This window comes from Eretmochelys imbricata, chromosome 3 (assembly GCF_965152235.1).
Source record: "Eretmochelys imbricata isolate rEreImb1 chromosome 3, rEreImb1.hap1, whole genome shotgun sequence".
Classification (NCBI taxonomy): domain Eukaryota; kingdom Metazoa; phylum Chordata; order Testudines; family Cheloniidae; genus Eretmochelys; species Eretmochelys imbricata.
The window spans coordinates 9494066-9521315 of NC_135574.1; the positions used below are offsets into that span (position 1 = coordinate 9494066).

The 27250-nt window shown below is 47.0% G+C and overlaps 1 protein-coding gene across 1 annotated transcript in view; it reads left to right on the forward strand.

The window, feature by feature from the left end:
- Positions 1–282: 282 nt before the first annotated feature.
- C3H8orf74 (chromosome 3 C8orf74 homolog) overlaps positions 283–27250 on the forward strand; it is a 40711-nt gene continuing 13743 nt past the window's right edge. The window contains exons 1-3 of the mRNA XM_077811455.1: positions 283–330; positions 2033–2225; positions 22420–22820. Coding sequence (XP_077667581.1) covers positions 283–330; positions 2033–2225; positions 22420–22820 — 642 coding nt within the window. The remainder of the gene's footprint in view (positions 331–2032; positions 2226–22419; positions 22821–27250) is intronic.

The window sequence follows — 27250 nt, forward strand, 5'->3', positions numbered from 1 at the left end:
CAAGCTGCTTTTCTAGCAACCTCAGTGGCTGCATCCAATAACTGGAAAAGCTTCCTGGCAGTGAGATCTATTAGACTGTGCAATGGGGCTGGGATAGCAGCCCCATCAGTTGGGACATTTAACAGCAAATGATACAACTCTAGGGAATCTGCTGTCGGGGAGAGTCCCGCCTGGGCTGGGAGGGCTTGGATTGGCTCTAGAACATTACCACGCAATGGAACTTTGCCACCTTTGTGATTGTATAAGACAAGCTGTGCCCCCTAGTAACGGGTTCTGATAAGGATGGCGGCCTTATCAGCAGAGGGGGTAAGGAGAGTCTGTCAGCTTCAGGTAAAGATAACTATCATTCATTCATGAAATACGGAGAGGTCAGAGCCATTAGGTCAAATCCTACTCTAGGCAATCATAGAATATCAGGGTTGGAAGGGACCTCAGGAGGTCATCTAGTCCAACTCCCTGCTCAAAGCAGGGCCAATCCCCAATTTTTGCCCCAGATCCCCAAATGGCCCCTCTCAAGGATTGAACTCACAACCCTGGGTTTAGCAGGCCAATGCTCAAATCACTGAGCTATCCCTCCCCCCCACTAAAACATAGGACTCCAAAGAGACAGATTTTTAAGATCTTGGTGAATAGTGCATCACCTGACCCGAGACTGGTGGAAATTCCAGATAACCTCATTGACACTGGATGAGCAACTCCAGATTTACCTCTCTGAGCTCAGGAGCTGGGTCTTTAACGCCACAGCATAGCTGGGGCTCGGCGGAGTTAGCTCTGAACCTCAGCATAGGACCCAGCAGGCATCTCTGTGATGCTGACAGTCCCTTCCCTCTGCCTCTTTCTGGCCCCCAGACCTGCTCTCTTTCTCTTCTTTTCACCTTCAGAATCAGATGAGGGTTTATACCCCGTTCCCACTGCAATAGTGAGTAAGCACGTACTGACCCCAGCCACATGGCATGGGTCAGGGGAACAATAGGTTAGATCCCTGCCTGCCACACCTTTACAATGCCCACACCTCCTCCTAAGCATTTGGGAATTAGAAGGGTTGCTGAAATGGCCTATATCAGCTGTTGGCAGTTTATGACTGGCCATTGTACACCTGGCCCCAAACCACAGGGCAGTTTATGGCAGGTAGAACTGAGATGACAAGAGGAAATACACCGATCCTGCCCTTCACTCCCACTGGGCACTCAGCACCCTGCAGAATTAGGTCCCATGGATTTGACTCCACAAAGTCACTGGGATGCAGCCTGTTGCTGGGTGGTTGCAGTGATGAGGCAAATCTCTTATGCTGCAGGGCCAACCCTATAAAGGTCAGGAAGGAACTTTGCCGCCTCCATGATTGCACCTTTAGACATATTCCTGAGCAAGGAGTGGGCTGGAAGCTGCACCAACGCAGGGATCACCCTGAGGCACAATTACCACCCCACTCCAGGGAGAAAGTACCTCACAGAGATTTGAAAGAGTGCTTGTACCAGGCTGGCTAAGCCGACCTATTACAGGGGGATGCGGGTTGGAGCCAAGGCTCTACTCACTTCCAACCCCTCCACAGAGCAGACCTAAAACCCAGCTAGGCCAAGCAAGGGTCTGGAGGGGACATGGGGGTGGGTGGCTGTGACTCCCCCACCTGGCCCAATAAAGCCCACAGTCACTTTTTGAGAGCTGCTTGCTCCCCTCTGATATCAGACATGACAGACCAAGCAGGACACTGCATGAGATGGACCCAGTGGAAACGCCTAAGGGCCTGATTCCGCTCTCTCTCACGCCTGGGAAAACCAGGCGCTACGAACCATATGGAGTAAAACCACCATGAGATCAGAATCTGGCCCGAGGTTCCTATATTTTGAGACACTTGCTGGCCCAGATTCTCAGCTGGCATAAATCAGAATTACTCCATTGGCTTCCAGGGAATTACTCAGACTTCAGCCAGGTGAGGATCTGGCCCATTCTTGTTCAGGAGAAGATGCTGCATCTGCAAGCGAAGTGCCTGCATCCTCCGCCGCTCCCAGGTCACTCGTGTTTAGGTCTCTGCCAGAGGGAAGAGGGGCGCCATTGCCTGAGAGCGCTCCTGCAATGGGAGGCGTTTGATGACGTGCGGGATCTCAGGCGCAGCATAGAGCTCGACAGTCTTTACAGCAGCATTGTGTTCGCCGTGGAGAAAGGGCTCTCCTGGCCTGCAGTCGTGGAAGCGGGAAAGCTTGCGGAAGAGCTGCTGAACGAAACCAAAGGTGCGCCCTAGCAATGGGAACTGCCTCCAGCTTCTCCTCTCTCTCTCTCCCCGCAGTGTAAATCAGAAGCAAGGAAGGCAATGGTGTTACACTGCGGTAAAACTGGTGCAAAGAGAATCAAGTCCTAACTGTTTGGGGGAAGGGATGTTAATAGTCAGTGGGTCAGTTGTCCCCATGCAGCCCCCTCATGACGAGGCGTGAACACGGCGTTCCAGGAGAGGGTGCATGAGTTACACCAGTGTAAGGGAGAGCAGAATCAGGCCCATTATTTCAAGATCTGTCCAGGCATGCAAAGAGCCCTGCTCTTGTAGTGAGTGGGGACGCACACAGGAGATGCGCTCCACTTAACTGTGGGCTGACCTGTCTGAGTGCAGCCCTGCAGACCAAGTGACACAGGTCTGCAAACAGAAAAGGAGGACTTGTGGCACCTTAGAGACTAACCAATTTATTTGAGCATAAGCTTTCGTGAGCTACAGCTCAGTAGCTCACGAAAGCTTATGCTCAAATAAATTGGTTAGTCTCTAAGATGCCACAAGTACTCCTTTTCTTTTTGCGAATACAGACTAACACGGCTGTTACTCTGAGGTCTGCATACGTATCACGTTTGCAAGAGCTGAAATCAGGCCCTTGCCCTACCTCTATTAGAGACTGTGAGAAGCGAACACTTGAATCTTGGTGTCATAACAGCAGCCACATGTATAGAGCACCTTCCATGCAAGGATCTGAGAGCACTGGATAAACACTTATGAGCTTCCCCTCACAACAGCCCCCAAATAAACAAACATTACTGGGCCTTACAGGTAAAACTAGGCTCCCATGTAGGGTGACCAGACATCAGGTATTAAAAATGGGGATGGGGTGGGGGGGTAATAGGCATCTATATAAGAAAAAGCCCCAAATATCAGGACTGTCCCTATAAACTTCCCATGTGATGTAGGTGTGCCTATGATTTGTTGGTGAAAACACCAGCACGCCCACTTTAAACTTTCCAACACCTAGGTGTGCAAGTGTAACACTTTGTTCTTGCAACACCCATTTAAGGTTCAACACATGCAGCCCACAGTTTGTCACAGCTCCCTCTAGTGGGTGGTCAGCCTGGAGGATAATAACCTACTGCTTCTACAAGCTAATGGAGTTACTCCTTTAGCTCAAGTGGGATAGATCTCTGCTATGGGCTCAAGTTCAAACCCAGCTGTGAATTCATACCAGCTTTATATACATACTTTTCTGAGCATTCCCCACTAGCAGTCAAGGACTAACTTAGGTCTCCTGTGTGACTGTTGGAGATCAGGACATGGTGATCTTGCCTCATGGTTCGAACAAGGAGTCAGGCCTAGTGGTTAGAGCAAGCGCCAGTAGCCAGAAATAGCAGCTCAGGGTCAAGCTGGACTCAAAGGCCAGATGCCAGAGTCCGAAGTCAGGAATAGGAGCTGAGGATCAGAGTCAGGTTACCTGGAGTGAGGCAAGGCCAGGGACAAAGCTGGGTTTGAGGCAGGAGCAGGGCTAGAATAAGGCAGGCGCAGGATCTATTGCGGCCATGGATGAATGTTTTGAGCAGACGCTGAACTGCTACTGCTGGGCTTAAGAGCCGGTCTGCTGACTCTTCCCACCAAATCAGGCAGCCTACTACAGCCCAGCTGCACTTGTTAGGTTGCCTGGAGACTGGCTCCACTGCAGGCCCTGATTCCTGACACTAACCCCCACACTCTGAGGGCATCTCCTGGGGACCTCAAGGCCCAGTTTCTCTGGGTACTTCTGATGGAAGTTTTGCAATATGGCCAGGGCCTGGACTCTCTCTACCGGTTCCCAAGACTGCTCAACCAGATTACAGCCTTCCCAGTCCACCAGGTATTAGAGCTTTCCCCTAATTCTCCAAGAGTTGAGGATTAGGCGGACAAAGCACTCCTCCTGTCTGTACATTGGGTGGCAGTGGCAAGTTGGAATGGTCTGGGTATGGGTTCTCTTTGTAGGGCTTTAAAAGTGAGATGTGAAAGACAGAGTGGATCTTCAAGGGTAGCCATAACCTGAAGGCAATTGGATTTACCCATTCTTTAATCTTGAAGGGGCCCAGGAATTGGTGGTCTAGTTTGGCAGATGGCTGACTCCATTTAAGGTTCTGAGCAGAAAGCCATACCTGGTCCCCTACAGACAGATTGGGGGCAGCCTCATGGTCTTGGTCCACGTGGTGTTTATAGGCTTCTCTGGCAGACTGCAAGTGTTCCTTGAGCTCCCAGTGTAGGTGGGACACTAAATCTGTGGTAACTAGTACTGGAGACCTTACAGTTAGGTCTGGGTAGAAGTGAGGGTGAAAACCATAGTTGGCAAAGAATGGGCTCTGTTGGGTTGAGGCATGGATTGCATTGTTATATGTGAACTCAGCGTAGCACAGCAGGGGGAGCCAGCTGTGCTGGTGGTAAATTTAGAAAGCAGTGAAGATACTGCTCCAAGATTTGATTGTCTCTGTTTTCTCATTTGTCTGTGGGTGCTAGGCTAGACTTGATGCCAAGGAGTCTGAGAATGTCCTGCTATGATTGAGAGATGAACGGGTGTCCCCAGTCCGATACAATGTCTGGCGGTAACCCATGGTAGTGATAGATATTTTCCAAGAAGAGCCGAGCCGTCACACATGTGTTAGGAAAAGTACAGCGTGGGATGAAGTGTGCCACCTTTGTTAGGACATCAATGGCAACCAGGATTACTGAGTGTCCCTACAAGCGGGGCAGTTCTACGATGAAATCCACTGATATAGTAGACCAAGGCTGCGGGGGTGTGGGCAGAGGCTGGAGGAGACCTAAGGGTTTGATTGTGGGTTCTTGGTATGGTTGGTGAGGTTCCAGAATCGTATATACTCCTTGATGTATATACTCTTATAGGCCTGGCCACCCAAAGCTCCTCAAGACCACGTTCCAGATCTTGAATTGGCCAAAAGGGCCCACAAACAGCAAATTGCAGCATATTTTCAATACCTGAAGTCCAGGTTGTCCCTCCAGAACATAAATACAACCCTTGTGATAGAGAAGGCCATTCTGTAATTGGAACTCAGAGTCAGGTTGGCTACCCACAACATTCAGAGTCTGGCAGATCTGGACTGTGTACGGATCATCAGGGAGTGGATGGAGGATGCCAGACCACTGCTGATCGTCTCATGGATAAAGTTGGGCACCTTGAGCATGTGCATCTCTATCAGGTTTGAGATATTCACCTTTGCGGGATAGGGCATCCAGCTTCCTGTTTCTTGTCCCTGGGTGATAAGTTATCACAAAGTTGAAGTTGGTTAAGGCATCTAGTCACCCATAGATACTCCAGGTTTTTGTGGCCCATCAGGATTTGGAACAGGAATTGGGCTCCTTCTAAGAAATGGTGCTACTCCTCAAAGCCACATTGATCGCCAGTAGCCCCTTCTCCCAGGTATTGTAATTTTCCTCCCACTGAGATTAGTTTCTGAGAATAAAAGGCACAGGGAAGGAGTTGGTTAAGGGGGCCCACATGCGGAGATAAAACTAGTCAAGTGATCTCAGTCCAGATTCTGTTACTGCGGATTTACACCAGTCTAACTCCCATAAAAGCTCTTAGAGTCGCCCTTGTTTTACACCAGCGATACTGAAACCGTAATCTGCCCCCTATCCCTCAGAAATAAGGTGTTGCTGAGTGGTTGGAGCCAGGAACCCCTGTGTTTAGGGGCTTGCCTGCACCTTGGAAAAGGGGCTGTTCATGCCTAGCTACACCAATGCTGCACTGCGTCAGGGACTGGGACGTGGACGGTCATGCCTAGTACTTAGAGCAGGAGGTAGACATCAGGAATCAGAGCCCCCAGGCAGAACTCAAGTCAGAGGCCAGGAATCAGAGCTGAGGGCCAGAACCGGAGTGAGGCAGGGTCCAAGGCTAGAATGAGGCCAGGAACAAGCAGACGCAAGGCTTACTGCAGCCGTGGGCGAATGCTTTGTGCAGCCAGTGCCCTGCTGAGCTGAAGAGCAGGTCTGCCGATCCCCCTCAGCCAAGCGGGGGTTTAGCCAATCAAGCGGCTCAGGTGGGGCCCTGCTGAACTTGTTAGACTGCCTCTGATTAGCAAGCTAGCTGCGGGTCTTTACTCCTGCCTCACAGGCACAAACTCCTAGTGTAAACATCGCCTGACTATTTTTCTTCCCACACAAGTGTCTAGATTTGGTGCTGGCCCCCTCTGGTGGCCTTTGGCAAGTCACCCTGTCTCTGAGTCCTCATCTGGAAAACAGGGATATTGACCGAACAAGAAGAGTGAAGATCAATCAGCTAATGGTCCATTTGGTCCCATCATTTACACGGGTGTAACCCCACTGGGGGTCCCCTCTAGGATCACCAGCATTGCACTGGTGTAGCTGAGGGGAGAATTTACCCCAGTGCATGTAAAATGCCATGTTAGGGCTTGATGCATCTTCCACCCAAGACAATGAGGTGTTACAACGGGCTTCGGCTTGGACCTCTAGAACCTGAGCCTAAAAGGCACCTCAACCGCCATGGACGTCCGTGTGCTCCGAGGGCATTCAGCTCTTCGCAGGATCAAGCCCCGTTGTCATCTGTCAATCCCATCCATTGCCCACCTTGCTTTTAACATGCAAATGCATGTCTTTCAGGCAGAGCTTTTCAGCCAAGCTACCTTGCCCTGAAAGGTGCACGGTGCCTCTTGCTACACGCATTATTTTGGTGACATCATTTTTTTTTGCCCCCACTTTGCTGCCAAGAAACAAATTAGAGCTAATACTGTCCTTGTTTGCTTATAAGATAATACATTCAGCTCACACCATTTAGGCGTGTCGTCGTATTTATTTAGCACAAGATTTAAACAGAGATGGACTCGGGCCACAAAGTTTGGATCCGGATCTCATTTGAACTTTCTCAAATCCTCTCTTTATCTCTGGGGTTTCAGGGTTGCATTCCATCCCTTTTAGTTCTAGGGCTTGTCCTACACTCATCCACGTAAAGGATGAGTGATCCCCCCCTCACTTCCCACTCTAGAGGCTGTAAAGGGCCAGATTCTCCTCACATGTTGATTTTATACCAGTCTTACTCTCCTGACTTCAGTCGAGTTGCTTCTGATTCACATCAGCATACGTGAGAAGGGGAATCAGATCTAAGATAAGCTGAGAGGGGCAGGTGTCAGATCCCTTCCTCCTTCATGCCCCTGTAATGAAGAGCAGCAGATGAAGGAAGGAAAGGATGGTAACAGGGGTGCCAGAACGGGGGGCCGGGGGCCATGCCCCCCCCACTTTTTACCAGCTGTAAGGGTGATGGGGGGGCAGAGAGGAGCGAGTGCAGGGCAGGGTCTTGCAGGGGGGAAGGGAAGAGGCAGCATGGAGGCAGGCCCTCAGGGGAAGGGGTGGTGCAGTGGCGAGGCCTTGGCGGGAAGGGCAACACAGGGGTGGGGCCACAGTCTGGGCACCATTACCCTGCCCCCTGCACTTTTAGGGAGCTTCCAGTGCTCCTGGGTGGTAAAGCCACAGTGACATAGTTCGAGAGGATGTCATTACATGACAGTCAGACAAAGGGACAATTTTCCTACCTTCCATTCTGGGAAGTGCAGGGGTAAGGGTCTGGGGAGGGGACACCTGGGTGTTTCACCTCACCTCCCAGTCAGTTATAGTCCCTCTCCCCTCCGTTCAAGGTGATCAGAGCCCACCCAGATGCCTTGGGATGAGAGAGAGAACAGAGCTCCCTTGGGGATGCCTGGATAGGATACAACCCTTCCTCCCCCTACCAGCTACAAAGCATGGCCGTTGCGTTCCCTGCTTTGCAATGTTGGGCGTTAGAATGTTTATGTTTTCAATGAACTCACTAAATAATTGCCTGTTTGTACGACTGACCGTAAAGCCGATGCCTCTGGGTGTATGGCATTTAGGGCCCACGGGGTGCTGAGTACCACCTCCAAGGAGCATAGTAAGTAGCTGAGCAGCCTCCTCTGCCAATGAGCAGGTGGGAGCTCTGGGTGCGCTGCACATCCCCATGTGACAGGGAGTATGGGGACAACCAGAGTTTGCTAGCTGTTTACTTATGAGCTAATCAAACTGGTTCACATCATTTGAGGTCGGTCATGTTTGTATAATGCTGGTTTTGAAGGCCTCACTGTTATTGTCATAGTAGCCAACTTGTTTGCACTACAGGTTTATTCTGCACATTTGCTCTGGGCTTCAAGAAAGTTCTGCAAGCCACCCGGGTTTGGACTTGTGGGATAGTATAGTGTGAATGACAGCCTAGCAAAACCATTTCACACAGAAGGTGAAATTCACCTCGAGCAGGGACCAGCTCCAGGCCTATGCACGGCTTGCAACCCACATATGCTGAGGACTTAAGAACTACATAGACCATTTCTGATTCCTCTGTGCATGAGTGAATTTTATTATTTGTATTACTACAGCACCTGCGAGTCCCCGTTATGGACCAGGACCTCATTGTGCTAGAGGCCATACAAAGATGGTCCCTGCCCCAAGGAGTTTCCAGTTTGAGTAATTCATTCAGAATTCGCTGCCTTTCAATGGTGTCCTAGTTATTGCCACACAACACCCAGGATCATATTGATTCTCAAGCGAGCCTTATGAGACAGAATCTATTTGAGACATCCATTGCTTCTTAGCAATTAGTTTAAAGTTTAATTAAAACATCACAAAGAAATTAAATTTTCCTTTGCAGGGTGGGGAATATTATAATAAAGTAGCAACCCATTCTCAGTTTGCCCTGCCAATTCACAGGGGAAGGAGCTATGCTGTGTAGTTTATAATCAGCCCTGCTGCATAATGGATGGGGAAGCTAATGATAGATTGAAATCTTTCAAAAGAGCCAGAGTGCACCAGGAGTTAATCTCCAGAACTAAATCTTTGTGGAAAAAAAAAAAAAACACAACTCATTTCAGGGTGAGGAGCCAAACTTTGACACTGATGGAAAATGCTGCTTTTATAAACTCAGACTGTGTTAGTGACTGAGAAATATTGTTCAGACCATTTCCATCAGTATGTTAGCTGCAAAAGCTTAACTATATTTGTTATTTGTACAGTGCCAATATTGTGCAATGTGCATGACAGCAAGAAGATTCCGCACTGCCTTGCTCCTTTGTGAGGTCACCAATGCCGTGCAACATGGGTGTAAAATGCTGGTGTGAGTGGAGAATTCTGAGATGGGAGTGTTGCCGAGTTTGCACAGGTGTAAACGACTGCTCAAGGTGCAAGGCAGTGGAGAAGCAGGCCCAGGGTCCTCTGCCCTGACCTGAATAGCCAGCTTACTGGCCAAGGATGGTACATTGAAAAGCAAAGCAATGATGTTACATGCCTGTTTGGTTAGTTGCATATGTTTTGTTCCTGTTTTCTATTGTCTTTTTAACTTTTCTTTCAAGGGGGATTCAGGATTATGGGCTACCTGGAAGAAGGGTTGGGGGGGGATTTGAAGGTGGAGGTGTGGTGGATGGGGTCGGATGAAGGAAAAGATAGAGGTACGGTGAACAGGGTCAGAGGCAGAGCAGGCCTCTTGGACTCAGGCACGCAGATGGGAGTGGGAGAAGAAAGTGAAGGGTTGGTTCCTCACGCAGCCTTAGGCAGAGTGGAGTGGTTAAGGGGTAGTGAAAAGAGAGAAGAGCAGAGAGGTAGGGAGGTGTTACGTTGTGCATGGCCATAAGGCAAGGACTAGAGACCCAGTCCAAAGCCCACAGAAGTCAATGGGAGTCTTTCCTTCACTGGACTTTGGATCATACCTTTGGAGTGGAAGGTTGGGAAGGTAACAGAGAGATCTGAAGAGGGATGGGATGTGATGTGCTTGGCAAGAGGAAAGACTGTGGAGACAGCATACAAGATGGATTGGGAGAATCCCCCAAAAGGATGTTGATAAATTTGAGAGGGTTCAGAGAAGAGCCATAAAAATTATTAAAGGGTTACGTAGCAGATCGAGCACTCACCGGCATAGCGCCTCCTGCTGTTCATCCAGGAATTAGTTCTTTTCCAGCCTCGGAGCACACCTTGTTGGCTGGTGTCTTGTCTGCCGCAGGCCCCAGTGCCCTCTTACCTTGGGATTCTGCCCCACAGTAGTCCCCATACTCTGGGTCTCCCCTCCCATGGGAATCCCCACCCCCTATGCCCTCTAAGGTGACACAAGTCACCCTTTTCTTTTCACCTTGCCTCAGTGGCTACTGCCAGTCCTCATCTAGCCCCCTTTCTCTGGGGCAAACTGCAGTCTATAATGGCCACTCATCATTGGCAAAGGGGTTGGACCAGCTGCCTCTGCCTATCCCTGGGCTGCACCTCTGTGGCCCCAGTACCTCCTTGGGCCTTTAACAAGGCCTCAGCTCGGGGAGTTGCCAGGCTGGAGCTCCCCAGCTCCTCTTGCCCTTCCCCAGCACTGCTCTGTCTAAGGTACCCTGTCTCCCAGGCAGCCAGGTCCTTCCCACTCTAAGGCTAGAGTGAGACTCTCTGCCTTCTCCCCAGGAGCCCTTCTTATACTGGCCCAGCCGGGCCGTGATTGGCTGCCTCAAGCCCACCCATGACTGGCTCCCCAGGGCAGCCCTTCCCCAGAGCTGTTTTTAACCCCCTCGGGGCTGGAGCGGGGTGACCATCCCGCTACAGGTTAGAAAACCTGCTGTATAGTGATAGATTCAAATAAGTCAATCTATTTAGCGTAACAAAGAGAAGGCAAAGGGTTGGCTTGATTACAGTCTATCAGTCTGTACCTGGGGAACAAATATTTGATAATATGTTCTTCGGTCTAGCAGAGAAAGGTGTAACACAATCCAATGGCTGGAAGCTGGAGCTAGACTGGAAATTCCAAATTCAGACTGGAAATAAGGCATACATTTTTAACAGTCAGAGTAATTAACCATTGGAACAACGTACCAAGGGTCGTGGTGGATTCTCCATCACTGGCCATTTATAAATCAAGATTGGATGTTTTATTAACTATATGCTTTGGGAATCACTCTGGTGCAGTTCTCTGGCCTGTGTTAGACGGGAGTCAGACTGGATGATCACAATGGTCCCTTTCTGGCCTGGGAATCAATGAATCTTTGAAAAGGGGAGAGCTGGGGTGGCAAGAGAGGAGGCAATTGCGGTAGCTAGGGGAAAGGGAATGTCGGCTGCCTTCTTTTGCGATCCCAGCCAAATCCCCATTAACCTCTGAAATGAAAAACACAAAGGCTTATTTGTTTTCTTGTATATACAAAGGTTAGGGCTGTGCACACAAACCTGAGGAGAGAAGGTTTGCAGGAGAGAGAAGGGCAGAGACACCATCCTACACCAAGGCACAGTTTGCAAAGGCAGGCTAGGCTTCCTCAGGGCAGACTCCTGGCCACCTGGCACCTTGTAAGTGTCACTTTGCTGCCACTTCACAGTGACCATCTCTCCCCTACAATCCCCCACCCCAGTATGGGCCTGAGCCAGAGCCCACTGAAGTCCATGGAAAGAATCCCATCAACTTCAATGGGCTTTGGATCAGGTGGTATGTTCTGAGCTCAGAACTTCTAAGGATCCTCTACCCTTCCCAGTTTCTACCGTGGCTGCAGCTTGCTCCCCTGCAGCTCTCCAGGAGAGCCCCACACTTCCCGTAGCTCTCCACTCACCCTGCAGCTCTCCCTCTGCCCCCAGGCCCGCCGTGCATTGCATGGCTCCCTCTCTCCTCCAGATCACACCTCCTCTGCAGGCAGTGGTTGCTCCCTGTACAAGGATGTATTTCTCCAGGTGGACATGGCTAGAACTAGGGCCCAGACATACAAGGGGACTTCGGCATTGCAGCACTGACCACCACGGCACCTTGCTAATCACAGGAACAACAATGCAATCCACAAAGCCTGAGTTAGGCACCGACCTAGGCTCCCTGTATAATGAATGGCCAGAGAGAGGAGCCCGAGAATGCGATCCACAAAAGCCAGCATGCTAGGCAGGGAGCCACCTTGCTAGCCGATGAGAGATGCCAACACCAGAGGTGTGTCCTAAGCTGCTCCCCTCTCACCGAGATAGGCACCTAAGTCCAGGCTGCAAGGAAGTGTCTATCTCTGTTTGCAATCCATGAAGAGGAGCCCATCTTCTGGACTCAGGTTCCTAAGTAGTTACTTGCAGGAGGAGGAAGAGATGGTGGCAGAGGTGGTGGTGGTGGTACCCCCCTTTATAATTTTTGGCCCAGTGGTTACAGCGCTCGCCTGAGATATGGCAGACCAAGGTTCAATTCCACCCTCTGCCTGATGGGGAGAAAGGATTTGAACAGAGTTCTCTCGCTTGTCAGGGGAGCGCTCTAACCACTGGGTGAAAAATTATAATGGGGGGAATTTTCTGGATCACAGCGGAGCCAAAAACTGGGACTTAAACGTCTAAGTCTGGGGTTTAGGCACCTAACTACCTTAGTGGATTGAAGCTGGTTTTCCTCTCGCTCCAGTTTTACTCCAGTGTAACTCCATTGGCTTCACTGGAGTGGCTCTAGATTTACACCCCTGTAAGTGACATCAGAATCCGGTCCCGGGTGCCCGATACCCACTAATGTGCCTGGGTGCTGTGTGGAGAGGTTGCTAATGTGGTGTACGGGTGCTGGATGGGGCTGCAGAGACCAGTGGGCAGGCTCCGTCGTGCATGGGGGGGCACCGGACTTCAGGTAGCAGCAGGCTGCAGTCAGCGCCTGGCTGTAATTGCTATTGTGCTGGAGTGATGGAACATTTAAACAGAAATCAGAGCATGGTTAAACACGAGCTGTCTATGCCCTAATGAGAAGAACAACGCAGACCTAACATACAGCCGAATTTGGCCCCTCATAGACAGACATGCTGTGCTCTCTCCTCTGTGTCCGTAGGGAGCTGCCACTCTTGCATATCCCAGCTGGAATAGCCCAGATCCTCTATGGAGAGGTGCTGATACTCCACAACTTGCTAGTACCCCCAGATTCTGAGAGTCCAAATGAGAGAACTTTGGTAGCAGCAGGACTGCCCAGGCAGATGTGGCAGGGGGGATGATTGGGAGGGTCAGTGCTGACTCCCGTTCTCTTTGCAATCCAGCTTTCCTTTTCCGGTAGCATCTTGGTGCTATTAATCGCTGGCCCTAAATATAGACTTCCCTTACAGTAAAACTTTGGCCTCTCCACTCCTGCTGTTTTCCTGAAGGTCTTGATCCAGAAACGATGTGATCAGAGTCTATTCTCAATTACACTCATGTAAATCCAGAGTAACTCCACTAGCTACTCCAGATTTACAGCGGTGTAACTGAGCCCCCTATGTGCTTGTGAAATAACCCTAAATCCACTCTTTAACTGAAGTTGATGGACCTAATTCGGAACTCATTTACACCAGTGTAAGTAAGTGAGGAGTAACTCCACTGAAGTTAATGGAGTTATACTGGTATGAAACCAAAAGAAGATCACAGGCCTGATTTACATGTTATTTCGACTTCATGAATACATAGATTGTAAGCTCTCTGGAGCAGGGATCGTTTCTTTGTTCTGTGTTTGTACAGCACCTTGCACAGTGGGGTCCTGGCCCATGACTGTGGTGCTAGACTCTGCTGCAATACAAATAATAATAATTGTCATAATAATGGTCACTCTGAGAGGAAGGATCGTCTTGTGGTAAAAGTGCTGATCGGGGCATCAACGATCTGGGTTCAAGTTCCAGACCCTGTCACAGGCTCCCTGTGTGATGCTGGGCAAGTGACCACACCTCTCCAACAGAGCCTGGTTCTCATTTAGACTGGGAGCATTTAACACCACTTGGGTAGTGGAAAGTGGTTTTTAAGTCACGTTACCAGCTGCCTGCAGAACTGGGTAAAGGGGTCTGAGTGTAAATGAGAACTAGGCCCTCTATGCCTGTATAACATGGGCATAACAACAATGCTTCCTTTCTCTCACCTGTTGTCTGTCTTGTCTATTTAAATTCTGAGTGCTTTATGGCACTGATTAGGGATCTGTCTACAAGCACTACAGTGACACAGCTGCAATGCCGCCATGCCATAGTTGCTGTAGTAAATCCACCTCCTTAGGGGCAGTAGCTAGGTCAATGGAAGACTGCTATTCTGGGTTTAGGTTGGCCTAACTAGGCCTTAGGCTATGTCTACCCTGCAGTTTATGTCGGCATAATTTATGTCGCTCAGGTGAGTGAATAAATCACCCCTCTGAGTGACATAAATTACACCAACATAAGCGCCGGTGTGAACAGTGCCGTGCCGGCGGGAGAGCTTCTCCGGCTGCATAGCGAGTGCTGCTCGCAGGGGCTATAGTAGCTAAGCTGATGGGACAGCTCCCTGCCGTCAGCTTAGAGCGGCTACATTAGAGAGCTTATAACGGCACCGTGGGTGCTGCTGTAAACTCTCTTGTGTAGCCATAGCCTTAGGCATGTGATTTTTTTTACCCCCCTGAGCGACATACCTAGGTCAACCTACGCTTTAGGCATAGCGCAGGCCTCAACGCACATGCAGCCCCTAACGTTACCGCTGGACTCTCTAGTTGCTACTGTCATATTAATACACATTTTGCCCACTCCCTGCTTGCGGTGGAATGAAATCTATGCCAAGGGCTTCTGTGTTTGATGTCTTCTTCATTATTTGGCTTCTCCCTTGACAGATATAAACACTATCACAAATGATCTAGGTCGATACACTCCCATTAGGGCCATTTTATCAAGAGAGCCAATTTTGCACATGGCCCCATTCATGGGTGCATGAGGCATCTGGGCAGTCAAAGCCCTTGCTGGTATTATCACCACTGCAATTCAAATCTTTGTCAAGGAATAACGCGCAGTCACTCCTCATTCTAAGTGCTGGGCCAATGGTGTATTTAATCTCCCTATCCGCCAGTTCAGCACAGACTCACCTCAGGTTCCTGAAGCGCTTGGCTACAGTCTTGCTGTGCAGTGCCTGAGTCAGCTGGCGAGGCTGTGAATCTCATGAGCCAGATCTCTTCACCCCAAGGACTTTACTTCCCTGGGCTCCACCTACTTTTACCCCAGATGGTGTCATTCACTCTCAGACTTGTCATTGTTGACTTTGAGGAAGTGTAACCCACACACATCCTGGGTGTGGTGGTCTGTCCCATCTAGTGGCACCAAGACCCCTTCAAGAGAGAGAGTTAAATGAGTTGGCTCTACAGCCTTAGCTAACAGGCAGTTGGCTTTTAGCTCATGCGGTAGAGGCTCATGCACTAAGCTCCAAAGGTCCCCGGTTTTATCCCGCCCGCCGACGACCGGGGTCTTTCAGTGTTACAGAAGTACCGATAAATAATAAGGCCATGCATTCATCCCCCTCCAGATCTCAGAGAGTGTAACAAGCACTAATTAAGTAAGCCTCACAGCACCCTAAAGTAGGAATTACCATCCTTGTATTGCAGATAGGCTAACTGAGGGCAGGTCTTCCCTTAAAACGATGCAGTGGTGCAGCATACCAATGTAGGCTATGCTAGGTCAATGGAAGAATTCTTCTGTCAACCTAGCTACTGCCTCTCATGGAGGTGGATGACCTACACCGATGGGAAAAGCCCTTCCGTCAGCGTGGGTACTGCCTGCACTGAAGGACGATAGTGGCACTGCTGTAGTATTTTAAGTGTAGGCATACCGTTAGTGGCAGAGCTAGGAATAGATCCCGGAAGTCTTGACTCCCAGTCCCCTGCTCAGACCATAATGACTTCTGCCTAGGATGGCTCAAACTTCTAGTCTGATGGTAGTTATTGTCTTCAGTTAACTTTGCACAGACTGTAAATTTATTAGAGGGCTTTTTCTCCAGAAATTTTTCTTTTGGACCTGATTTTCAGAAACAGACTCCAATTTTGAGGCATAATTTATTCCCACAATTAAATACAGGAACAAATGACAGTATTACACCATTAACTACCTGATTTGCATGCTCAGTCAGGTATAGGGTGAAGGGTTGGCAATACTTTTAACTAAACAATTTTTCTTAAAAAGAAAGCCGTTTAAAAAAAATGTTTATAAAAATTGTCAACCCTTGAATGTTTTCATTTTTGTGAAATATTGTACCTTTTCTGATATCTTTTTTTCCCTGATCAAAAACATGCTTGGAAAGCTTAACTAAATTTTTTATTTTCCTGAAAACCTTTTTTTTGGTAAACATAAATCATAACTAAAAATTCTGTAACCATTTTGATAATGTTTTCAATACTTTTTTTTAAAATGGGGGGCGGAATCACAAAAAAACCCAATGAAGTGAGCTGTAGCTCACGAAAGCTTACGCTCAAATAAATTTGTTACTCTCTAAAGTGGCACAAGTCCTCCTTTTTTAAAAAAAAAACATGGTAAAACAAACAAACAAAAAGATTCTGTTTGAAAATCTTCAAAAGGAAGACAAGGTTGAATTTTCAACATTTCTCATTAAACTGATTTAGGAGCTCTAGTCAGGTAGTTTAGTGACTTGACGGTGGAATCATTTGAACCCACAAATATTTTTGTGGTGCAAAATTATGGGAAGAGTTACTTGGGAGTGCAAAATTCTACTGACAAAATTGAAGGCCAGGTTACAGCACTTAAAATTCAGGCTCTTTGTGTTATTCTTAGATTCTAAGGCTGGAAGGGACCACTGTGAGCAGCCAGTCTGAGCTCCTGTGCAACACAGGCCAGAGAACTTCCCCACAATAATTCCTGTTTGAACTACAGCATCTCTTTAAAAATAATAAAATTCCAATCTTGATTTAAAAATTGCCTGTCTTGGAGAACCAATCCCAACCTTTTGCAAATTGTTCCATTAGTTAATTGCCCTCACTTTATTTCCAGTCTGAATTTATCTAGCTTCACCTTGCAGCCATTGGATCTTTTTATAACTTTGTCTGCTAGATTGAAGAGTCCATTATCAAATATTTGTTCTCCATATAGGTGCTTATAAACTGTGATCAAGTCACCCCTTAACTTTCTCTTTGTTAAGCTAAATAGATTGAGCTCTTTGAGTCTATCACTATAAGGCATGTTTTCCAATCCTTTAATCATTCTTGTGGCTCTTCTCTGAATCCTATCCTGAACCCTTTTCAATATCCTTCTAGAGTTGTGGACACCAGAATTGGATACAATATTACAGTAGCAATCAGAACAGTGCTAAATACAAGAGATAAAATAACCTCTCTACTCCTAATTGAGATTCCCTTGCTTATGCATCCAAGGATTGCGTTAGCCATTTTGGCCACAGTTTTGCACTGTAAACTCATGTTCAGCTGATTATTCACCATGACCCCCCCAATTTCTTTCACAGTCACTGCTTCCCAGGATTCATGCATAGTGCAGCTTGGCAGAAACGAACTAGCTAGCTAGGTCTTAATCACAATAGTATCCGAGCACCTCACCAACATTATTTCAATGTATGCTCATTATCTCTCATGCAGGGAAGCATCCCCATTTTACACACTGAAAATTGAGACACAGAGAAATTTTGTGACTTCCCAAGGTCACACACCAAGTCTATGGCACAGCTAGGAATTGAACTCAGTCTCCCCTGAGTCTGTGGCCAGTGTTGTGGGATTCTGCATAATGGTAATGTAATAATAACAAAAATATTCTTCATCACATGTACGAACGGATCCATAAAGAATTAGCACAGGCTATTAACGCTAAAGTCCATTTGTTTTTATGTTATTGCTGAGGGCTGGCGGGTGTTTGTCAGACAAGAAAGCTTGATAATTGGACACTATATTTTTTGTGGAATTTCTCCTTTACACACTATAAATAAACTGTCCCCCAAAATGAGGGAACCACATTATTAGCATTAGCATTTGGTCAAGAAACCCTTCGCTAGAGCTGATTGAAAAAAGGGAAGCATATTTTACACACACAAAAATCAAAAGAAATTGTATTTTCTATTTGTTTGTGAAAGTGTGAGGGTTTTCAGTGAAATATGAAATTTTTGAACTTTGAAAAATTTTTTTAAGAATTCCCCAAACTTTCATTTTAGTGTGCAAATTACACTCCCCCTTCTCGCTCTCTCTTTTTTGTGTTTATTCCTTGGAAAAAGGGGAGAAAAGTTAAAAAGTGCCAGAAAGTGGGGATTTTCCTGATGCAATTAAACAAAAATATTTGTCTAGAAAAGTTTCATGAAAACCCCTAACATATTTTTACTAAAAGGATAATTTTAGCTTTAGTCAAAAAGACATTTTCTTTGGGGAAAAGACTCAATGGACATTTTTTGACCAGCTCTGCTCTTCTGTTTATAACCACATCCAATGCATGGCTTTTCCCAAATTCTCTAGTAATTTGGGGGATTGCATTTTTATTTAATATTTACTTCTGTATGATTGTGTATTTCAATATTTGTCTTTGTTTGCTGCCAATTCCCTCTACCCCCACAAAAAAGACATTAATAATATTCATTGAAGAGTGAAGGAGTTTAGTGGAATCTCTCCCTTTTTAATAATTTTCCTGGGGTTTAACTTTACAGTGCCTCTCAATAACCACCTACCATCATTGTCCCGGCTGTGCCGGATCAGAGTCATCTGGCTCTGCAAACAATGAATGATTTTTTTTTTGGTCAGCAAGTTCCCTTCTTAAGGTTTATAGAGTTCAAAGGCTACAATAAGAGAAACAGACAGCCTGGGTTACAGCTCATCCCTTCACCAACAGCTGGCATTAGAAAAGCTTCAAAAAAGCAACTAAAATGATGAGGGGTTTGGAACGGGTCCCATATGAGGAGAGATTAAAGAGGCTAGGACTTTTCAGCTTGGAAAAGAGGAGACTAAGGGGGGATATGATAGAGGTCTATAAAATCATGAGTGGTGTAGAGAAAGTGAATAAGGAAAAGTTATTTACTTGTTCCCATAATATAAGAACTACGGGCCACCAAATGAAATTAATGGGCAGCAGGTTTAAAACAAATAAAAGGAAGTTCTTCTTCACACAGTGCACATGCAACCTGTGGAACTCCTTGCCTGAGCAGGTTGTGAAGGCGAAGACTATAACAGGATTTAAAAGAGAACTGGATAAATTCATTGGAGGTTATGTCCATTAATGGCTATTAGCCAGGATGGGAAAGGAATGGTGTCCCTAGCCTCTGTTTGTCAGAGGGTGGAGATGGATGGCAGGAGAGAGATGATCTGATCATTCATTACCTGTTAGGTTCACTCCCTCTGGGGTACCTGGCATTGGCCACTGTTGGTAGACAGGATACTGGGCTGGGTGGACCTTTGGTCTGACCCAGTATGGCCATTGTTATGTTCTTAGCTGTGGGGTACAGCCTTCTCAGAGACTTTTCCCCATTCTGAACACAAATAACTGAAACTGTAGAAGAGACCACCCTTTTAAGCCAGCGAGACTGCCCCCAAAATATTGCTCAACAGGGTGAGAAAAATTCTGCCTCATCTCAGTCAACCATCTCATTTGAGTGGGCCCCTGGAGAGGGTCACTTATTATAGGTTTCACTGTTACCTTTTTTAAGGTTTTACCAGAGTTTCCTGAATTCCTTCTGAGACGATGATTGGGCCTTTAGTCTCCAGCCTTGACTACTCTGCCCAATAGGGGGTATGATCAGGCAGTTAACTACCTGCTTGCTAGGGTTGCCACCTTTCTAATTGCTGGTAACTGGATCCCTGAGGCCCCGCCCCTTCTCCGCCTCTTCCTCCAAAGGCCCCGCCCCATCACTCACTCCTCTCTCCCCCATCCCCCATCATTTGCTGGATCATCTCAAGGTGCCTGCCTGAAGGTAGGAGACAGCCCCGGCTGAGCAGAGGCTGGCATGGGTTAATGACTCGGCTCCTCCACCCGCCCCATGGTAACCAGACTTTAGGTGCAGGTGCCATTTAGGGTTGCCAGCTCCACTTTTCGACTGGACTTTCCAGTCAAAAACTGGGCACCTGTCAACCCTAAATGGCACCCAGACCCAGTAGCCAAAAACCAGATGGGTGGCAACCCTACTGCTTGCAGGAAATAGGTAGAGCCTCTGTATCCAGTCACAAGAGTATTATGGGCCCAGTCCTACTCCAGTGGAGGACGATGGGAGTTTTGTCTTTGATTTTGGTGTGAGCAGGCTCAGGGTCTAAATGGTCTAAGAGGAACTAAAAAGTCTTCAAAGAGATTGTCACTTCCAAAGCATTGTGACAAGTAAACACAGAAATAGATCCCTCCAGATAAGTCTGTAGTCATCTTATATAATATTAGCAGTCTGGCATGAACATTAGGCCTATACAGTTAGGCCACTAGTGTGCAGAGACCACTGTGTATGTTGCTGACCAATATTGTGTCATAATTTCCTTTTTCTCCCTCCTCGATATCTCTGTCTCCTTCTGTTGTCTCTTGTCTTATACTTAGATTGTAAACTCTCTAGGGCAGGGTGTAACGAAGCGGCCTCTGGCAGGACACAACTGAGAGTATCAATTCAGGACAAATTGCTTAGAGCAGGGCAGTTAAAGCCCAAAGCTGGAGTTCCTTTACTATTAAGGCATGCCAAACCAGACAAACAGAGAGGACTTCAGTTTTACCCCACTGGCTAACCAGAAGTCATACAAGCAATTCCCTCAGATACCCCAGTTTCCCAGGTTTCAGAGTAACAGCTGTGTTAGTCTGTATTCGCAAAAAAGAAAAGGAGTACTTATGGCACCTTAGAGACTAACCAATTTATTTGAGCATAAGCTTTCGTGAGCTACTGTAGCTCACGAAAGCTTATGCTCAAATAAATTGGTTAGTCTCTAAGGTGCCACAAGTACTCCTTTTCTTTTTTCCAGTTTCCCAGTATCACCACCAGCACTGATCCTTATGGGGACGAATGGTTATGAAAACCAATACCCCAGTAAAAGACAAAAGGTTCTCCTGATTCCAAAGGACCTAGCCCCAGACCCAGGTCAATATACAAGTCAGATCTTACCCACAAATCCCGCTGTTGCCAATCCTTTACAATCCAAAATCTAAAGGTTTATTCATAAAAAGAAAGAAATATAGATGAGAGCTAAAACTGGTTAAATGGAATCAATTACATACAGTAATGGCAAAGTTCTTGGTTCAGGCTTGTACTGGTGATAGAATAAGCTGCAGGTTCAAATCAAGTCTCTGGAGCACATCCACAGCTGGGATGGGTCATTTAGTCCTTTGTTCAGAGCTTCAGTGTAGCAAAGTTCCTCCAAAGGTAAGAAGCAGGACTGAAGACAAGATGGAGGAGATGCAGCTGCCTTTTATAGTCTCTTGACATGCGGCCTGTGCTTCCTTTGTTCGAAAAATAAGCTGCCCAGCACGTTGCCTGAAAGCCTTAGAGTCCTCTCAGTAGGCATGTCCCTTCATGCCTTGCTGAGTCACAAGGTGTATCTGCCTTCTCTCAATGGGTCAATTGTATAGCTGATGGTCCTTAATGGGCCATCAAGCAAGCTAGGCAGTGCTGCTGCCAAACTGTCTGGGGTGTCAGCCAGAAGCATAGCACAAGTTTGAACTACAGACAGTATAGAGCCAATACTTATAACTTTAAATACAAAATTATACCTGCATACAGATAGCATAATCATAAACTGCAAATCATAACCTTCTCGTAGACACCTTACTTGACCTACTTTGTAAAAGATTTTGTGCAACTAGAGGACCTCGGTTGCAACAATGATCTATACGGTTACAGTTCAGGTCAATAACGTCACACAGGGATCGTCTTTTTGTTCTGCGTTTGTACAGCGCCTGGCACAATAGGGCCCTGGTCCCTGGCTGGGCTCCTAGGCACTATGGTAACACATGTAATAAATAACAACAGCAGCAGCACTCAGTGTGACCACAAAGGCAATTCAACAAGAGGTGTGAGTGTGCACTGCAGAATCAGTAGGTGCAGAACCAGCCCTTGAGCCATTATATGCGTCTGTCACAAAAATTCCCCTTCCCTCATGTAGCTGATTCAAGTGCATATCAACACCATCACAGTGTAAAATACCGGAGTGGGGTTATCCCAATAGGATCGTTGTCTGCTAAAAACATTTGTCAAACAGTTTCATTTGTTGTAAGCTTCCGGGCTGAGTGGCAGCCCTTCTTGTAAAACTCAGTATAATCCTTCAACCCTAGCTGTTATGTCCTGTAAAATGCAGCCACGTGGATCTAACACATCTTTCTAAACAACAGCCCACAAGAAACAGTGGCTTCCCATCGTTCCCCCATGACAAGATTAAAGATGAACAGTGTGGGATAATATCAGTTTATTTCCCCCCCAAACAAACAAGGGTTGGTGCTAATCACCTCATCCTTTAAACAGCATGGTACCAAAATGGCATTCTGATTGCTACAAGAACCTTGCAGGGGTTACTTAGGAAATATTTTCATTTTGTTTCTTTCCAGGTTTACCCGTTTCTCAGGCCATCTGTCTCCTACAAGATAAACTCGTGGCGTGTGAGCCAAAGCTGAGCCCTTTCAAACCGTATGTCTTGTTTGAATACTTCTATAACACGCTCATCAGGCACTACCAGCTGTACCAGTTTGTGCTGTGTCGGGAGAGAGACGTTGAACAGACGTCTGCCCACCTAGAAATCTGTGTGCCACCGCAGCCTCCGCCGCTGGTGGCAGGCGTTGATGCCGAAGTCTGGCACTATCAGCAGCAGCTGGCTGCCCTCTCAGCCGCTGAGGTCCAAAAACGTACCAACGTGCTGCTCCTCCAAGAGATGCTACACCTGGAGAGGGAGCACATGTTGCAAAGAGCGTATGATGATCTGAAATCGCGAGCAGGGATCCTAGACAGACAGGTAACTCTGTAGTAGCTGTAGAGAAATGGGCACTTCAGAATGAAAGGGATGCAGTGTGCTCCACATGCGAGGATACTACAAGTCAGGAGGCCTGGGTTCGGCTTCTGGCTCTGCCACTGATTCACTTTGTGACCTTGGGCATGTCACTTCCCCTTCTGTGGCCTCAATTGTCACCTGCCTCGGGGACAATGTTCCCCAGAGACATGTCTGGGGTGGCCAGGAATCCGTGGCACATGCATGGAGGTTCTTCCTATTTATGATGATTCTTAGGTATTTTGACATGAGTTGGGAAGTTTTATTTCTATCACTTTGCAAGTGATAGAGATGGGCGCAAACCAAAACCCCATCTCCAAACCCTCCTGAGCATGGGGGTTTTATAATCCAGACCTCTAATTTGGGGGAGTTCGGATTTGGCATGTGGATTCAATGTATCCGTTATAAAGGATGATTAGTGGAAGGCATCCAGATACCACACTGATGGGCAACCTTATAAAACCCTGCATAGATGTTATCCCCTTCATGCTTTAGTGCACGATGCCCCTTATTCTTGGCAGTCTCTTCTCGTGTTCCTGTCAACCTCTCCCTGGTCCTATCACAAGTATGTTACTGGATCTTAACAAAGAATAGTAACAGTTCCCCCTGGCCTGGAGGTGAGGTAAGAACTGGAATCCCAAACGGTTACAGAGCGGATGGTTTGGGACTATGTCATGTAGAGTATTCCTGTTGGGCCTTGATACACCTACTGTCTACCCACCTTGCATGCCTTTCTCCTGCAACCTGACGCGTAGCAGGAGCTGTTGGGATTGAGCAAGAGTTGAGTAATGCACTATGGGAAGTGGAGTTACCTCTACTCCTCTGAGTAGTTGACTCCTGCGCAAGAGGTGCTGGGCACGTGACTTGCTCCTGCAAAGTAACCCTGCCTATCCCAGTACAAGGTCAGGCTTCACTTAGAGTATGTCTAAACTGCAATGCAAGCCCAGGGTTAGCGGGACTTGAGTCAGTGGATCCTGGGTTAGAGAAATCAATGCTTGAGTGTCTCCACTGATTGTCAACCCTAGGTTAAGAATTTTCTAACTCACACTGAACCTGGGGCTCTGGTGTCTACACTGCAGCATGCAGCCCTGAGTCAAACCATCCATATCCCAGACTCCCTAGCATCCTCCCAAAATTTAGCCACTCTAGCTCTTTGACCATGGTGCCACGTGATAAAAATTGGCAGTCCACTCTGCACTTTACAGGGAGCTTGAACAGCCTGCCAACACATACTGCCAAGCAGGCATTTTGGTCTGTGTGCTCCCACCCACCAGAGCCGGCAATGTGAAGAAGTCGTCTCGCTTGCGCTTTACTCCTGGCTCAGGAAACAGGCAGGGCTTCCATGAGATGCTGGTGGACATTTTGGCAGAGTTTTCTGACCTACCGAAGGCACCTAACGGACCTTCTGATGGAGCAGGAGGAGAAGGAGAACACAGACATGGCTGACTTGCACTGGTGACGTTGCTCACCACACTCGGTAGAGACGCTCATGCTCCCTACATAGACTGGCACTTCTGGAGCAGGGCCACAAGCAGAGACTGGTGGGACTGTATTCTCTGGCAGACCTGGGATGACCAGTGGTGGGTCCAGAACTTTTGCATGAAGAAAGCTATCTTTTTGAAGTTTTATGAGTGGTTTGCCCCAACCCCCAGCATAAAGATACCTGCATGAGGGCAGCCTTGCCAGTTCAGAAGTGGGTCGCTATAACCATCTGGAAGCTGGCTACCCCTGACTGCTACCGGTCTGTGGCCAACCAGTTTGGTATTGGAAAGTCGACTGTAGGTAAAGCACTGGTGGAAGTTTCTGAGGCAACCAGGGGTGTGGTTTACCCCAAGGTGGGCGGCATAAAAGATATTCCTGCAGCAACTGCTGGCTTTGAGAGAATAGGGTGTCCAAACCAGGACCACTGATGGGACACGTGCCCATCGTTTGCCCTCCTCAAGGAGCACAGGAATACATAAGCCTCAAAGGGTACTACTTCATTAGTAAGCAGGTCCTCATAGATGACAGCACTTGATTTATGAATGTTAACGTGGACTGCACTAGAAAAGTTCATGATGCCAGGATTTCTTGCCAATAGGGAGTCAACGTTCACGGACAAGCTGGGATGCTATTCCCACCAAATGGCATTGTCAAAAACAACATTCCCATCCTTGTTCTGGGGGATCTTGCATACTCCGTTTTGCATTGGCTTATGAAACTTATCCTGGTATCAGAGGCTCTGGCAAAAGAAGATTTAATTATATGCTCAGCTGGTGTAGAATGGTTGTTGTCTGTGCATTTGGCAGACTGAAATCTCATTGGAGAGGTCTCCAGACCCATTTGAATGCCAGTGTCATCAATGCTGTGTGCATTACTGTGGCTTGCTGTGCTCTTCGCAATCTTTGTGAAGGCAGAGATGAGCCATGTGTTTACCTTTTTTATTTGAAATATACATTGTCTGATGTGATGCAGTGATAGCCGTACAACTTCTTGATAAAAGAAAAGACTTTATTTATAAACACATTGTCAAGGTTCCTCCCCCACTCTGAATTCTAGGGTACAGATGTGGGGACCTGCATGAAAACCTCCTAAGCTTACTTTTACCAGCTTAGGTTAAAACTTCCCCAAGGTACAAATTTATCTTTTGTCCTTGGAATAACCACTGCCACCACCAAACTCCAACTGGGTTTACTGGGAAACTTAGTTTGGACACGTCTTTCCCCCCAAAATCCTCCCAACCCTTGTACCCCACTTCCTGGGAAAGGTTTGGTAAAAATCCTCACCAATTTGCATAGGTGACCACAGACGCAAACCCTTGGATCTGAGAACAATGAAAAAAGCATTCAGTTTTCTTACAAGAAGACTTTTAATAGAAATAGAAGTAAATAGGAGTAAAGGAATCACCCCTGTAAAATCAGGATGGTAGATACCTTACAGAGTAATTAGATTCAAAACATAGAGAATCCCTCTAGGCAAAACCTTAAGTTACAAAAAAGACACACAGACAGAAATAGTCATTCTATTCAGCACAATTCTTTTCTCAGCCATTTAAAGAAATCATAATCTAACGCATACCTAGCTAGATTACTTACTAAAAGTTCTAAGACTCCATTCCTGTTCTATCCCCGGCAAAGCAGCATACCAACAGACACACAGACCCTTTGTTTCTCTCCTTCCTCCCAGCTTTTGAAAGTATCTTGTCTCCTCATTGGTCATTTTGGTCAGATGCCAGCAAGGTTACTTTTAGCTTCTTAACCCTTTACAGGTGAGAGGATTTTTCCTCTGGCCAGGAGGGATTTTAAAGGGGTTTACCCTTCCCTTTATATTTATGACACACATATTAGAAGAGTACATTAATCCATTGCCAACACAGTGTTACAATAAACCTTTTTTTAAAAAGTGCATGAACAAGTGCAAACAGTGAAACCATATATAAGATAGAAACCACTTACTGCTTCATGTCTCTCCTCTCCCCCTCCCGCCCTTGTCCTTTGCCTTCCTTCCACATTTGCTGCACCCCTGGTGCCAGGAAAATGGGGTGGAAGCATCCACATAAGAGGGGAGTCGATATGGAGAACTGCAGGGGGCAAAGTTGCTCTGCCCAGCCACTCATAGGGCCCGATTGCATGAGCCACGCAGCCATGGAGTTATCCAAGCTGTGTCTGGACTACAGCACAGGGCTCCGTGGTGGACACTTAGACCATGGTGTGTGTCATTTACTTCTGTACTGCAGAGCTTGTTTATACACAGCAGATGTATTCATCATAAGATCTTTTAATGCTCTGCCAGGTATGGCTAAAGTTAGCTTTAAATAAGGTAATGTTACACACAAAGCCACCTAATGGTAGAACAGCCTAATACAGTAGGCATTTGATTACATCTCCCCCTTTAAGTTCTACTTTCCTACCATTTACGATATTTACACTATCACTGAAATTCAGTACATATCAGATTGTTAAGTGTCTCTGAATTGTACTGGTTTTCTAAGTACATGACCCAAACACATAACTTGGTCATCGGGCTGTCCATTAGGTGCAACAACTGGATGTTGTTGCTTTGGAATCCTTGAGTCTTCTTGTTCTGCATCTGCCATCTCTAGAGTTTGCTCTGTTGATTATTCTTCCAGAGGAACAAACTGTAGATTTCAATTGTTTATGCTGAACTTTCCACTGTCAGTCTCTATCACATATGATCTGGGAGCTAAATTCTTTTTCTTTATGACAGCTGGAGTTGTCCATCTTTTTTCTCCATCCAATTTGACATGAACATGGTTCTAGACTGGCAGTTCTCTGAGTGACATCTGTTGTAAAAATGTTCATAAGGTATTTTAGCCATTTTATCTGCTTTGGCTATTCTTCTCGTGTCTGGCCACTTTGGAGATAGGTTCTTTTCCAAAGTTGGAGCAGTAGTTCTGA